At 36.5% G+C, this 16216-nt stretch overlaps 1 protein-coding gene across 1 annotated transcript in view; it reads left to right on the top strand.

Moving 5' to 3' along the window:
* The window catches only part of SEMA3D (semaphorin 3D), a 143403-nt gene that overhangs the window by 48754 nt on the left and 78433 nt on the right, over positions 1-16216 (top strand). The window contains 1 exon segment of the mRNA XM_068669963.1: positions 14548-14708. Coding sequence (XP_068526064.1) covers positions 14548-14708 — 161 coding nt within the window.

The following is a 16216-nucleotide window of genomic DNA, read 5'->3' as shown; positions in this document are numbered from 1 at the left end:
CATATACTAATCTCATTCAATACTACCATTCACAGGACACCAGTTCTGTTACCGAGGAAGGGAAGTTCCTGTGTTATAATTCGTACATAAAAAACATGTTAAAGACTTTATGAGTAGTCTGGACACTCAAAGAATACATTTGTATTACAAAATTGTGCACCCTGTTTTGCTGTCTGGGGAACATACCCCACTCTGGACATCATCACCAGTGATATACCCATATTTACATCCACAAACATGTATCACGCAGAGAAAATGTGGCCAGGTACCAAGACAAAGACATACTTGCTGTGACCAGTGCTGATATGAATGGTCAGGGGATCAGACTCCTACATTTCGACATAGCACACAAGGAAAGGCAAGACTGAAGACAACCTTGGGTTTTTAAAACAGAATTTATAATATAAATTATAATAGCTATGCACTTATAATAGCTATGGTAGTAATTTAAATCTAATAAATAGGAACATTATTCTCAGATGACTTTTTCATATTATTGTTAAATGCATCTCATTCCCACTAAAATTATAACACAAGGTTTGCCATTGACATAAATTGAAGCAGGATCTAATATCCACACCTTGCTTTTTCCATCTTACCTAAGCAAGCTAACAATATGCAATTCTGTCTTCTCTGTTTAAGGATGACAATGCTAAATCAATAGCTCAACATAGAAATTAGCCACGTTTCAGAAATGTCTAGCTTCATGAAGTTTTTCATATACATGTTTTTACTCCTTTTAGGAGTGAACCATTCATATGATATGGGGAAAATAAAAGCAGAAGATTACTTCCTGGTGCCAGGAATTCTTTTGAAAAATTGACTGTATTAGCACATTTCCTTAATATTCAAAAAATGAGCCTTTGAATATATTAATTTACAAAGTCAAGTGTCCTCCTGTTTTCTAAATTATTTTTGCTTTAAATGTATAACTTTTGTTATACATTTGTATATATGTATATATATATAACATATATACATATGTATATATACATATATGTATATGTATATATAACATTTTGTTATACATTGTATAACTAAAGAGATACTTCACTGTTGCATCAAAAACATTTTTTTTTTTTGTTTGTTTTTTTTTCTGTTTTAGTAAGCCAGCTTATTTCCATGGCATGCATCATTTAATTACACATGTAAAATACAGTTCCAATCGTATAACTCTGTGAGCCTCATTTAAACTGTCTGTGACATTGCAGTAATCACAGTACTAAGAAGCAGGTGTTGCACAGCTATGAATGGCTGGAACGTGGTAAATTTGTTATGCCTAGAAATTAGCTTCCATTTCTGCAGCTGTGCTTGCTCCACCGGAAGAGGAAGGAAGATCAGTAAAATCATGCTTTTCTGGTAATATTAGCAGCTGTAATTCTGAATGCCTGTGAAGATCAAGAAAAATCTGCCCAGTGAGGAAGTGCTGGTTTTCTCAAATCACTTATTTTACTTGATATTTAATTCATTTTAATGATTTTTTTATTTGTTGGGAAAAATGTCTAAGATTACTTTATAGCGTAATGTGAGATCTGTATATGAGAGTTAAGATCTCAGTGTCAGATGATTTTTAGTCATGAAATAGATTTTGCCTGATTTGTCTCAAAAATCCTTTATGGAGGCAGTGAATATTGAGACTTAAATGTATTCTATGTTGGAGGCAGATGGGCATTGCTGTCCATGTGATTTAAGAGTCTCACACATACTGTACACTAAGTATAAACTTAAAGGGGTTAATGATGTTTTAGTAACAGGAAAAACGAACAACCTTCTTGCATTTTTTTCCCATTTTAAACTAGTGAACTTGGAGGTCAGATCCAACTATATGTTGCATTTTCTGTCATATAATTATCACATATATAATGTCCTGGAGAACAGCCTCCAGTCAGTGACATCAACAGTTTACATAGCAGTTGAACTAAGAATAACCTTAGAGAACTGACCCGTATCAACCTCTTAACAGTGTAAACAGCCTGTAGCTCACAACAGTTTTCTTTTTTCATGATCACAAAAGGGCCTCGATTGGATGAAAAAAGAATTGTGTTCACAAATACCAAACTATTCTGTTGAATGTTCACTTGATTGAATCTCAGTAGATGAGAGAAAAACAAAAGAATAAGACTTTGGGAAAAATGACTAGTGCCTTGTAAAAAGGAGGATGAGACAACACTGAAAATTGGTTCCTTAGAACAAAAATGTAGTGATTATAAATGATCGATTGTGTCAACTTTGAAGAGGGTCCTGTAAACAGTATTTCTCTAGTTGCACTTTTACTAAAGACAGTTGTAAAACATAACCAATTCTTAGCTTTGAAGATCCCAGCCTTGCTCTCTTTCTATGCACTAATTTGAGGGCATGATCCTCTTGACGTCAGTGTGTGTCTAGCAGTGGACATCTGTGGTTGCAGCACAGGTCCTCAAGGCACATCCTATTTCCTTTTCCTCCCTCCCCATTTCTGCTGTTCCATATATAGATGAGTTCTTCAAACAAGGGCTGAGGGATTAAGAGGATATCTGTTCTGAAGTCAAAGTCATTTGGAGATAAATAAATACACAAAGAAACAGCAGAAAGAGACAGACACAAATTTTTGTGTATCACACTGGAGCACTATCATAGAATTGTAGTCATAAAATCATAGAATCACAGAATGGCTTTGGTTGGAAAGGACCTTGAAGACTATCTAATTCCAACACCCCTGCCATGGACAGGGACAACTCCCACCAGACCAAGTTGCCCAAAGCCCCATCCAACCTGTCCTTGACCGTTTCCAGAGATAGGCCATCCACAGCTTCTCTGGGCAACTTGTAACAGTGCCTCACCACCCTCTGAGTAAAAAATGTCTTTCTAATACCTAATCTAAATCTACCCTCTTTCAGTTTATTACCATTACCCCTTGTCCTATCACTACATGCAAAGAGTCCCTCCTCAGCTTTCCTGTAGCTTTCTTTAGGTACTGGAACCTATGAGGTGTCTCTTGAGCCTTCTCTTCTCCAGGCTGAATAACCCCAACTCCCTCAGCCTGACTTCAGCCTGACTTAGTAACTAAGTACTCCAGCCCTTTGATCATCCTTGTGGCCCTCCTCTGGGCTCTCTCCAGCAGGTCCATACCATTCTTGTGCTGGGGACACAGAGCTGAACGCAGGGCTCCAGGTATGGCATTCTACTTTGTGATCCATATCCTGGCTGTCCTGGAGAAGTATGTTGTGTTGTACCATAGGGTTTCATGGTTAAAATATTACTGGAGACACCAAAGTTTTATGTTCAACTTATCTTGCAGCTTTGAAAAGACTTTACAGATCCCCCCGCGTCATACATGCAATCTGGATTGTTTTGAAAAAAGATTTCTAAATAATATGTAATGCAACTTTTGTCTATGTGACATCCATTGCTGCCAGAAAGAGAAATAACTGTAAATAATAATAATAATAATAAAAAGTAAAAACTCTGACATTCTAATATTTAATGATACCTCATGCCTATATACTACCAACTGACAAGAAACAATTGGAAAGTGCACATGGTTAGCCTGTGCAGACACACATATCTGATACCTGTCTCAACATTGCCTAAGAAGCCTATAAGACAGGTATTGGGTCCACCTGTATTTCTGCATGTGGGACTCTGAATCTGACAGAGGCTGTTAAGCACAAGTCCAGCACAAATAACCAACATGTAAAGGAATTAATGTAGATATTCAGTGACCTCTCATTTTAATGGTTTAATAAGAGGTTAACTCCTGTCAGTATCAGAAAAAAAAAAAAAAAAAAAAAAAAATGATAATTATGATAATTATGCTGCATTTAGCCAAGTGTGAGTATTATGAAAGGCCAAGCTATTTTAATGCGATTTGTTTTTCTTTTCATTTCTGGAAGTGGTTCTTTCCTAATGCTAGTGCAAAACTATTTTAAAAGTCTACCTCTGCATTAGCTAATTGAATTACTGTGTTACACTTGCTTTTTAATCAAATAAAATGTATCTGGAAAAATTGAAAAAAAAAATGTTTTCCTAAATATCTTAAATTTCCTGAAAACAATAATTTTCTACATTTAAACCACATTTGTTTTAAAGAATATCCATCCTGTGCAGTTACCACAGATGATGACTACGTGACTTAAACAGTGCTTCCCTACAGCAATTGCATTTCTTTGCATGTCTAGCAATTTAGAACAAGGACATTAATTTGCCTTGAGAGATCAACCAGTCATAATGGAAAAGCTGAAATATTAATGCCCCAACTGTCATTTATAAATATTCTCTTTTCTCATTCAGAACATGAGAAAATAAAAATAAAAATAAAAATCTGGCTTATGTCAGAATGGGAACCCCCTGTGGGACAGGAAAAAGCAGTCACATGTGGGAAGAGCAAGCAGGAACCTCTAAAAACAGGTTTTGTGCCAACAGAGGAAGTGTCTATCCCACTGGCAGGTAAATCTGCTCACAGAGGTCCCTGACCTTCCCCTCCCTTCCTGAGAACACACCTCTTCCACTCAGCCCTGCCAAAGTTTATGCTCTGCTCATGGATTCACACTGGTCAGCTGGTTGCTGTTTCACAGACCTGGTTCCACCTCCTCACTGTATCTCTTCAGCCTCCACATCCAACTGAATATGTTTTGGTGGAGTGGAGAAAACAGAAAAGCTTTTCAAAGTGAGTGATGTGGAATTTTGTTTACCCTCAGAGGGACTGTGGGAAGCATGTTGAAGGACCATCAGCACTTAAGAGATCTTATAGGCTCTCTTAAGGCTTCATGGCAGCTGAGACAACATAACACCATGCTACTTCTGGAAGGAGGACGTCTCCCTCCCTGCACTTCTCTCCCTTTTTACCTGCTCCCAGATGCATGGACCTGCCCTTTCTCTTGCACTAGTTCCAGCTCTCATGAGCTCCTTTGGCAAGGATCTGTAAGTATTTAGGATTTTACATCTTATTTAGCTTTACAGCCTGACCATACAGCTTGTCAGGGCTCTGGTCCAATGTTTGGAGTCAGAGAGAAGAATAGCCCACGTGACTTCTTGCTATACACTCAGAGCTAGATCCTCAGCTGATAAAATTGTTGCAGGTCACAGTGGTTAAACTGAAGGTCTGGCTCCAAGTCATGATCAAAGTGAAAGCAGGGTGTGTGTCTGTGTGGAGCGTGTAGAGGATAGGGGAGGTTGGGACATACCGTTATTCAATGTTTCCATAAAAATCTGTGTTGCACACAGACACTGGTTACAACTGGTATATGATAATGCTAGTAGGGAAATTGCAAATAGGTTTCAATAATAGAAATTACAGGCAAAAAACAAATAAACAAAACAAAACACTGTTTTATATATTTATTATTATTATTATTATTTTTTCTTCCCTGTCTATGAACTGTTCTTTTAAGTTTTGAAAAGAGGCACTAATGAAGTAACTGAGCAAATAACTCTGGTTGGCAGGAACTCTCCTTTGCGCTGTCAAGTCACCTACTTCAGGAATAGCTCATGCTACTTTGTATCTCTCCTAAGCCTGTTAGTATCAATATTAAGGTGTTTTCCAGTCCCAAGCCATCTGACACTTATTCCAACTGAGTTGTTCATGCCTCTGCAGTTCAAGGTCTCTCGTCTTTCACATGAAGGCCTTGACTGCTTTGTTATGAACATTACTCTCATTAAGGAAGCTGGCAAATAGACTTGAACTTGGTGAAAAAAAAAGTATTCTTAATACATATGACCTTTTGAAAAACACTATATTTCATATTCAACAGATATAGGCTCAACAATGCAAATTCTGGCATCAGATTAGCAGCCTGAGAACTCAGGTCTTAGCAAAAATAGGCAGGCTCCCCAAAAGACTTGTCAGCACCTATCTATGGTGTCAGACCAGCTGCTGAGGCAAACCCAGACTTCTGTGGCCAATTAGACCTTCGGTTTACATGAGAAACATCCTTGCAATTTCAATTCCTGGAGAGTGAAATCCACAACACAATTCTCATTTGCTTCAAGTATGAAACAAAATCCAATTCTTTTACCTCTTAAGGATGACATTTCACCTACAGAGCAAAAATTGAGTAAAGATTTAAACCTGTGTCCAGTTCTGTACAACTGATACTAGATAATATAGGTAGAAGAAACAGCACAACCTGCTGTTTTATCTGCCCATGGATATATAGGCTATAGAAGTCTTTCTGTAAGGTGCTGTGTGCATCTTCAGATAATGCTATGTTCTCGGAAGTTTCTCCAAAGAAACAGTTATACGAAAATTGCAGCTCCAGGTGCTGCAAAATACTTCAGCCCTTTTCATATCACTCAAAAAAAAAAAAAAAAAAAAGTAAAAAAAGTTGAAAGGTTGGTATTTTTTTGAAGGCAAAAGCAATATAGTAACAGTCATTTAAAACAAACAAACAAACAAACAAACAAAAACAACAATCAGGTAACACTGAATATCACAGAATTGTAGGGGTTGGAAGGGACCTCAGAAGATCACCAGGTCCAAACCCCCTGCCAAAGCAGGTTCCTCAGAGCAGGCTGCCCAGGTAGGCGTCCAGACAGGCTTTGAATATCTCCAGAGAAGGAGACTCCACAACCTCCCTAGGCAGCCTGTTCCAATGCTCCGTCACCCTCACCGTGAAGAAGTTCTTTCGCATGTCAGTGCAGTGCTCTAACTTGCAGCCATTGCCCCTTGTCCTATCCCCACAAACCACTGAGAAGAGGTTGGCTACATCCTTCAGTTCCCCACCCCTCAGATACTTATATACACTGAGGAGATAAATAAATAAAACATAATAAATATAATTTTGTGTGCCATGCTTTGACAAAAGAGCAACGTGTCTTAAAGTGTTAAATACGATCACTGCATAATATTTTTAACACCTGGACATACTTGCAAAGTGCAATACACATCTCCAGCCAAGCAAGAAAGAATGAGTCCACTGCTGCAGACTGAAATGTGTTCATTCATGCAAGTTAATACAAGTTCCAGACCCCAGTATGATTTTGATGATAGACATCTACAAGGTGCAATGTACTGTCAGTGCACTTTGTATGTGTTGCACATTTCTCAGAGTGTGGACTAATCTCCACACTTTCTAATTACAGGTCATATGATTATGCACATAAAGGTAGGTGGAAAGTTTGTAATATGAGATGATAGACTAATTGAAGCAGTAAAACTATTTCACAAACAATGAGTCAAGTCTCTTTAAATAAGCCAATCAAGGATTTTAATTACCAATATTTCCAGCTGAAGCTTATCACTGATCTTTTGCTTTCTGTATATTTGCTTTTATATTGTCTCATATATTGGAGTATACATGAGGCTGGGAAAGGGTTAACCAGGGCAAAAACTGAAATTTTAATGAGAGTGAGTAGACCAACAGTATTCAGCTGAAGGTGTGTGTGTTTTTTTTTTTTTTTTTTTTTTTAATTATTTTTTTTCTCCAGGTTCAATGAATTTGGAGTTGAACCTGGAGTTGTTTGCTATTGTGGCTTTATTAATGGGGAATTTTGCAATGACTTTAAGGATAGGTGAGCTGATGGGTTGCTCCCTCAGAACAGATGAAAGATTTTGTTTCAGCTGCTTGATGCTCAGGACTAAAAGATAATTTATATATATATATATATATAAAAAAAAAAAAAAAAAAAAAAAAAAAAAAAAAAAAAAAAAAAAAAAAAAGTTGAGTTTGGTCTCCAGTCAAGTTAACAATTCTTTTTCTGTAAAGTCAAGAAAAATCCTGATCTCCAACTTCAGCAATGGTCTAAAACTTTACTGTGCTAGGTATAAACAGAAATTGTATGTTCTTAGAGAACTACATCCCCTTACCATTGGGATACTTTGAATAAAATAAAAACAAGATTAAACAAGATTGCAGCAGAAGAAAGCACATTTAATTCACATAACTCAGATGATTTACCCATTATGTGTGAGACTGACAGCCAGGCTGAGAATCTGTAAGAGATAAATGAAAAATAGGTAAGTGAAGCCCTGACAACTGAAACAATTGAAAAAGAGGAAATTGAGGTGATTTTTTTTTTTTTTTTTTTTTTTTTTGCATAGTCTACCTTTCACTTAGAGAGGAGCTTTGTTGTCCTTTAAGTCCATCCGTGTGCCAGGCATTCCTAGTGGAAAGGTATGTGTGATGAGATGCCAACAATTACCTACACCAAGTACCAATTCTCTTATGCTTGCCAGTCATTTATATTGAATTACGTCTGTAATGCTTATGCTTTTAACATCCATGGTATTTAAAAGGAGAGAAAAAATAAAAATAAAAATAAAAAAGGAGGATTTAATTTTATCTTGGCAATAACAGTGAGTTTGCTTTCCTTGGCAATTTTTCAAGAAAGATAAACTACTTAGAATAAAGGAACCTTACTAATCCATGGTCATTTTTTACACACACAAAAAAAAAACAACAAAACAAATGTTTCACTCAGATACATTTTCAGTTGTGCTGTCTAAAAAGTTAATTATTTTGTTTGGCTCTTTGAAAGTTGTGAATTGAGCCTTTGCATTTTGTGCACCAACTACATGAAGTCACAAGACAGCTTTTAATCACCTCCGCAATAATAACACTTTACAAGTTATTTGTGCAGCTGTTTCTCTAGTCAAATTTATTTGCAGTTACTAAAATACACTTCCATAAACATAACTGACAATTGTTTAGCTCGTGCTTTAACAGAGTGTATTTTTGGTGGTTAGCACTTACCTATTTTGTTTTACTGGATTACCATTTTTGCAGACTTAAAATACACAGAGCCAGACAAAGGCAGCACTGTATGTTGATTATACCACAGTCTATGAAGTAAATGGACTGAATGTTCTTTAGTAGTCTTGACTCTGATCTTGCAGAAGCACCTCCTTGCAAGTGACCTCTACTAATATGAAAGAGAATCAGGTCCCACATCACACCAGAATTTAATATAGTTTACATATATATAGTTTACATATATATACATACATACACATAAATAAATGTGTTTCTTTTTATGGGAGCAGTAGCCCTTATAAAGCATACTGGAAAATAAGATGATATTCCTTTCCTGATGAAAGATACAAAAGTATCTTGACAGGACTGCACGGAGTGATCTATTGCTTAGTTACTATTGACTGTAATGATGATTTGAGGAACATTGTGCATGAAGGAGCTACTTATGTTTTCTCTGTGTTGTAAAATGTTGACATTTGACATATGTCAATAACTGTTTCCAAATAGGGATTTGGGACATTTTACTCTTACTTATTGCTAGAAGTGCCTGCAATTTGACATGGAAAGTGCCCTGAAATGCTTTAACGACTGCAGCAAAACATTCTTGAATTTTTGAGCAATCTTTGAAAAAGTTCTCTTTCCAGTGTCACCTCCTGAGGCTGTAATACCTTCCTGTAGATCAACACAGTCTTGAAAGAGGAGCATAAGTGCCTAATCCCAAACTATGTAGTAGAATATGAGGTAGTTTGGGGCCTACCTAGAAACAGAATTAAGATTTTTACATTATGTTGTGCCAACAAAAAATTATGTTTTCTCTGCTCCCAGTGATCCATATCCTTTTGAAAAAGCCCTGCTGTACCATGAATATGACATTTTCCTTAAGGCCAAATAAAATCCATTGTATAACAATGAGCCACATGGCATGCACAACAAATCTGTGTCCATGTTGAGCTGCAATTAAACAAAATATAGCTTACTTCTTGCAATAATTAGTAGAGATTCATAGATGGGAACTATTCATACAAATACATCTGGGGTTAATTGTATGTTTGAACTCAGAATACTTCAGGAATTAAATAATTTGCTGTATTTATGCTATTTTGACACTTCTTTACCCCAATAATTTAGTTGAGGATTCACTCAATAAAAATGTGAATTGTAATGGATATTTTCCAGCATGTGAAGGAACTTGCTCACATCTAGAGTAAAATGACATGATGCTTGCCTTTCGACTGTGAAAATTACCAAATTATACATATGTAGTGTTCAAATTCAGGATCTTTTAAGGATGTCATTAGATGCAGCTGTTTTGAAACAGGTTGAGATCCCTTTCTGCATTGTCCATCATTACACACAAAAGTCTGGCCACAAAGGCAATTCTGAATCTTCATGAACTATTTCCAGATTGCTCTGTTCTTACACCATGCTGGGGTGAGGAACAACAGTACTGTCACCAAATACATGAGCTCAGGTTAAGAAGTCTAAATATGTTGTGTAAATGTAAATACATATTACCAGAATGCAATGACATTTTTTCATCAGAAGTTTTACACAGTGGCTCTGATGCCATATATTGTTTAAGTAAGCAATGATCAAGCTGTTGTGAGCTGAGACCTCTGAAACTGTTTCCTAAATGACTAAAAAATAGTTACTAATCTATCTTCTGCCACTCAGCAGTGAAATATTAACCCAGTTAGGGAGTTTGCTGTTTAATTTAATGGCCATTTAATGGCCAGCCTGGAGTCTGTGAAGAAAAAAGTGTTTAATTTTCAGTAAAACAGTATATACACACTATAAACCGAATGGTGAATGTGCACTTATAAAAGACCATACCTGTAACTAACTTTGTTTCTGTGCACTGAAAGAAAACTATTTCTACACTAGACAGGCTTCAATGATTCAAATCAACAGCTTTCTTTAAACAGAATATATGCTCTGGAACATGAATGGGCAAATATGCTTTTCATGGTAAATTCTTCCAGTGTGATATCCTAGGTCATATTTAAGATATTTGGCTGTGATGGGCAATTTCAACAGATAAAGCTGGGTTGTTTTGTTTTTATCTGGTGAGAACAATGATTAATTTGGCTGTAATTTAATCAATTCTCTGTTAATGTTTACTTGACAACTTGTATTAGGTCATGTTTCAGTTTTAATCTTATCAGTGGCCGTGTTCGGAGTCTTATTTCCAAGCTTTTTTCAATAGTAAATAACTGTCCAAACCTGACTCTTCACCACTTTGCAGCTTATGTTGTCATTTACATTGGTAAGAAATCAGTGTGAAGTGCTGTCATTTTAATCTGGAACATTTTACAAATGTTTTCCTTATGACACAGTGAAATAAATCACTGTACAAGGAACCAGGCAGGGCTCACTCCCATTTGGGCATTTCACCTATGAGACAACATTTTCCCTCCCTGTTGTAGCTGTCCTAGGTGGTTCTCTACTAAGAAATACTAGAAGTGTTAAGGAATAGACAACAATTCTTTTGGGATGGGCACTGCAGAGATTCTTTCTACCAAATAAGAAAGAAATAGGAAATAAGAGTCTCAGTGCACTTCTTTTAGATATGTAGAGAATCAGGTTGATATATTTTGGCAAGTGACATGCTTGCAAAGGGCAATGGATTTCATCAAAACAATGAAACCAAGTGCTATTGAGCATTTGCACAAATATATTGTATATCCTTACTCAGATCACATTTCTACTTGGCGATGTGAAGGAACTGTTCCTTGTATTCTACATTTTAGTTACCCATCCCACACAGACCAGCACTATGACAGGACTGGAAGCTTGTCCTCAAAAGAGATTGAGGAGTCATGTAACAGAGGATGATTTAGGTTGTTGAAATACAGTAGCCTCTGAAATCCATCTCTATCTCCTGTTTATTTGTGTTAATGCCTGTAAATTACTAATTACTAGATATTGTTATCCCTCCTTTCTCTCCCTCAGTCCTATGTACTAAGTGTTAGAGACAGTTGTTGAATAGGGGTTAAATTTAGACTGCAGAATTTATAAGGAATGCTATATGCAATGGATTGGGTAATCTAGTAATACAGCCAGCTCTTACATCATGGGTGGAGCAGAGAAAGACATTTGCTCAGAAATGCAGAGGTGGTAAACAATATTTTAGAGATCAACTGAGAAGAATCTAAACAGCCCAAGAGAGCTAAAATCTTCTTTTTCACTGTGGTCAGCGTCAGAGAATCCTTTCCCAATAAACAGCTCCATCACATCCAGTGCCAAGAATTTCCGGTCTGGAAAAACAAGGGAGGAGTTTTATAGAGTCTGTGACATCTGATGAAGATGTATTTACATCACACAAAAGTTAAGAGTAACTGGAAGTTGCTGTCCTATAACAGAGAGCCCAACAACACTGAAAGTGTCAGGAGTAATGTATCTTTACCTCTTTCTGTGTGAAAACACACTATTGGAGTAAGATAAGTTTCAGAAATTTGGAATTTAGAAGGCATTTATTTTCCCTTTTTAAAATTTGTATTTATTTTTAACACTGGTTATTAGCCAGGTAGCTAACAGTTTCTTCAGACAGTTCTACTGTAAGTAGTAGTTTGGGTGGGATTTAAGTATTTCTAGTACTGTGCTATCCACAACTTTTTCCTCAGTGATCTTGCTGTCAACTGATAAGCAAGTCTTTTAAACTGTTACCGATTTGCAGAACAATGACATTTTTGTCTTCACAAAAGGTAGGCAAGAAAGAATAGTGCTGGTGTAAAGCAGCATAAAGTTTAACTTTTGATTTAGTTTTTTAATGTGAAGTAAGTTTTTTTCAAAGTACTGCAAAATAAATCCCACTTAAGGGAATAGGAGCTGTAATAAAGACAATTTGTTTTAAGACTGTACCTAACAGTATTCAGCAGTGAGCCAGACAAAACCACATAAGCTTAAGCAGAAGTGACAGAGCCAAAAAAATAATTGTAATAATTCTGTTCCAGGTAGTCATATGAATAAAGTTATTATTATTATTATAATTGTTTCTCCCATGGTGCTGTTAGCCATCAACAAGACTTCATCTTTTGCTTTGCCTATCACACGTTTTTTAAGAGACCTTGGGGAATTTTTTTTTTTTTTCCTTCTTAATTTTGATCTAGAGTTTCTCTGCAAAATGCTGGCTGTGGTTTTAATCATGACCAGGAAATGTAAGTAACTTGTGCTTTAAGTCTAACCTCTTTAGCAGGAAGGATACATTGTCCATCCGGTGCCAAGAAGATGGAAATATCCTTAAGTTTGTATTCAATTAAATACAGGATTTACTTTTCTGTCCCAAAATTTGTGAATGGTTTAGCTTGGAGAGGTTGCTTGTGGAAGAACTGATTCACATGTTTACTTTTGTTCTCCCCAAATTAGAGACTGACCAACATGACTATACTGTCGTTGTGCTCTTTTCTATATGTTATTTGTGTCCTCATCCAAAATTATGTCTGCAAAGTTTTCAGTGAGCAAAAGATTTCAGGCTCTTTACTTTATGGCTTTTTTTTTTTTTTTTTTTTTTTTTTAATGGGGAAAAACATAGATTCTTTCATTAGTTTCATAGAGAAGCATATTTTTTCTTAATCACCTTTTGAAGGGGAATGAAAACCACTACTACATCACAGTAAAAGTTATGTTGAAAATGTATGCTTTTAAAAGGGTTCTAACAAGCTATAGCCAGAGCTGTGCCCTAACTTTCCCCGCAGAGAGTACAAGGGTGCAGGAACGGCAACTGGTGCCAACTCTGTAAGGAAAGTACAGACCCCAGGAGCTTAGAGGTATTAGTAATCAATGCTCCCCTTAATATGCCTCTATATTGCCTTTTTTTCAATACTATTACCTTTTTTTTCAATACTATGCTTTGGTATACCTGCGCTCGATGGGTGTTGATTCAAGTTTCAGTTCTCAATTAAACTTGTAGTAACTGCAAATATAATTGTAGAGATTTTCTGTATTACCACCAAAAAAAGAATGGTAGGCAATGGAAAAAATGAACCTTATGCCAAACTTTCTATACTTAAAGTGTCCCTACAGTACTTTAAGGGGCATACAGAAAAGATAGTGAGATACTCATTATCAGGGAGTGATATGACAAGGGGTAATAGTTTTAAACCAAAAGACAGTAAATTAAAGCTGGATAACAGGAAGAAATTATTCTTCCTGTGTGGAACAGGTGGTAATGGAACAGGTTGCCCAGAGAAGCTGTGGCTGCCCCATACCTGGAAGAGTTCAAGGTCAGGCTGGATGGGGCTTTGGGCAATGTGATCTGATGGGAGGTGTCCCTGTTCATGACAGGGGGTTGAAATTAGATGATCATTATGGTCCTTTCATCCCTATGATTCAACACCTTACAGTTGTTACCTCCTTCTCCCAGTTCTTCTCATCTTTACATGCCTGCCACACCTTCCAGCTGTTTCCAGTTCCTTGCTCTTCTCTGTGCCATTGGCCTTTATATGTTGCTGCTTTATATATTGAGCACCAAATATGGTGAAATATTGATCCTTGGTCCTGTGTATCCATGAGTATGACAATATAAACACACATCAGTTTTCTTAAAATGCAGTAAAGATATAGCTCTTTTTGTTTCTAATTTCTGCCAAGGAATGTGATTCTTTTATGTCAGAGAGGCAGTTTATTAAGAAAGTTTCATACAGGAAAATCTTTGCGAAAGTAAATATTACCCAATTTGGAAGTAGCAACACCCCTCTCTCCCTCTCCCACAAAGAAAACCAAGGTTGAAAGGAACTGTATTATGACCCTGGAAAGACATGCTTGAAGACTGCAGTTATGTCATTGGCATACTCCATGCTGGTTGAATATATTTATAAAAGACACCAATGAGTCATATGTAAACATTTTGATTATAAAGATTTTCTTCATTTTCCCACAGACTTGCTGCTTTCAAACAGCTGCATCCCATTCCTAGGATCTACGGAGGGGCTTGATTTTCGAACCCTGCTGCTAGATGAGGAGAGGGGCCGGCTGCTAATTGGGGCTAAAGACCACATCTTCCTGCTCAACTTGGTTGATTTAAACAAAAATGTAAAAAAGGTCAGTTTATTTTCCACAGAGTTCATCCCATAAATTCAATTTTGTTCCTTTTTATCTATTTTTTTTTTCTTCACTGGGTAACTCTGATCTGTTGTGTGATGGACTTAATATTTATAATGTAAATAGTTAGTATTAATCTCACCTTCCATAGTTATACAGGTTATCTTTAATAAAATGAATTTCTCATGGTATCTGACCTTCTGTGAGATTGAAGTCCTACAAGAGGTCACCCACCTGTAGGAGCCCTGCAGTGCATTAAAACAAAATATCAACAAATTGGCAAACATGCACCTGTAAGTGCTTTTTTTTTTTTTTTTTTTTGTCATGGTCACCCTTCTGAAATAAAAGCATTTGGAAGATGGTAACTGCAGGCAGATCATTCATTGTTTTCTGGCATCACTGGGATTACATTACTCTGATATTAAACACAGCAGAGGCAATTTGGGTGGTTTAAATTATGGCAATGTTACTGGCAATTTAATATTAATATTTACACTAATATCTGGAATTGCTAGTGATATGAGAATCTTCCACTGGGATCCAGTGTACTCACTGGCCCTTGCCCTGTGACAATGTGTTAATTCCAGATAATAAAAAGGCAATATAGCCTTCAATATTTCTAGTACACATGGTGAAACAGAGTTTTTGTAAGCACAATTGACGGCTACATATAAAAAACAGATGCTTGGATGCTTGTACAGAAACACACACAGAAACAGCTTTCCTGCTTTTTCCAGACATGCTACTTACTGAAGAAAATTTAAATTCTCAGCTGTTTGATATATTCTTTAAGCTCCAGCAGGAGGTATTAAGTGACTATATTTTGCTGTCAGCTCTGAAGTGGTAACTGATCCTAAATTAATATGATGGCAGCACAGGGCTTAACAGGTGTAACAGGAGATGATTTTGCCCCACACTTAAATGCAACACTTGCTGTTGTCGTATACAAGTGTTTCTAGTATCAAGTTGTGTATCTTATTTTGACTTCTACAATGTTCCATAGACCACTTTAAAAATCTTTTTATTTATTTATTTTTATTTTTATTTTATTTTTATTTTTATTTTTATTTTTATAATCCTTTAAAATTCATATTGTTCCAGGAGATTTCTTCCCTAGGATGCTTTATGAAACACCTCATGTTAATCTTCCATCTCAGTAGTTTGCTGAAAAACCAAAACCTTTTCAGGACATTGCAGTTATAACAGCATTATTAATATTGCAGATTCAGATTATGGATTGATTTTTGGCATAGGCTTTCTGTAGCAAACAAATTGTGTTTGTGTGAAAAGCAGACGCCTGTTTCTGTGGGTTGCTGATTGCCTCCTGAGAGATCCTGAGTGCTGTCACTTTGTATTATGTTCAGTGGGGATTGATTAGTTCAGAGCTTTCTGGAGGCATTCACACCCTGGATAGTCCACCCCTCCACCCAAGTTGGTAACATTTCACTTTAGCCATATCACCATTGATTGTTATGGATGTTGCACTTTCCAAGAATTGCAGAAAGAAG

This window comes from Anas acuta, chromosome 1 (genome assembly GCF_963932015.1).
Source record: "Anas acuta chromosome 1, bAnaAcu1.1, whole genome shotgun sequence".
Lineage (NCBI taxonomy): Eukaryota > Metazoa > Chordata > Aves > Anseriformes > Anatidae > Anas > Anas acuta.
Note: the sequence above shows the minus strand (reverse complement) of the source record. Positions and strands in the feature narration are given on the sequence as shown.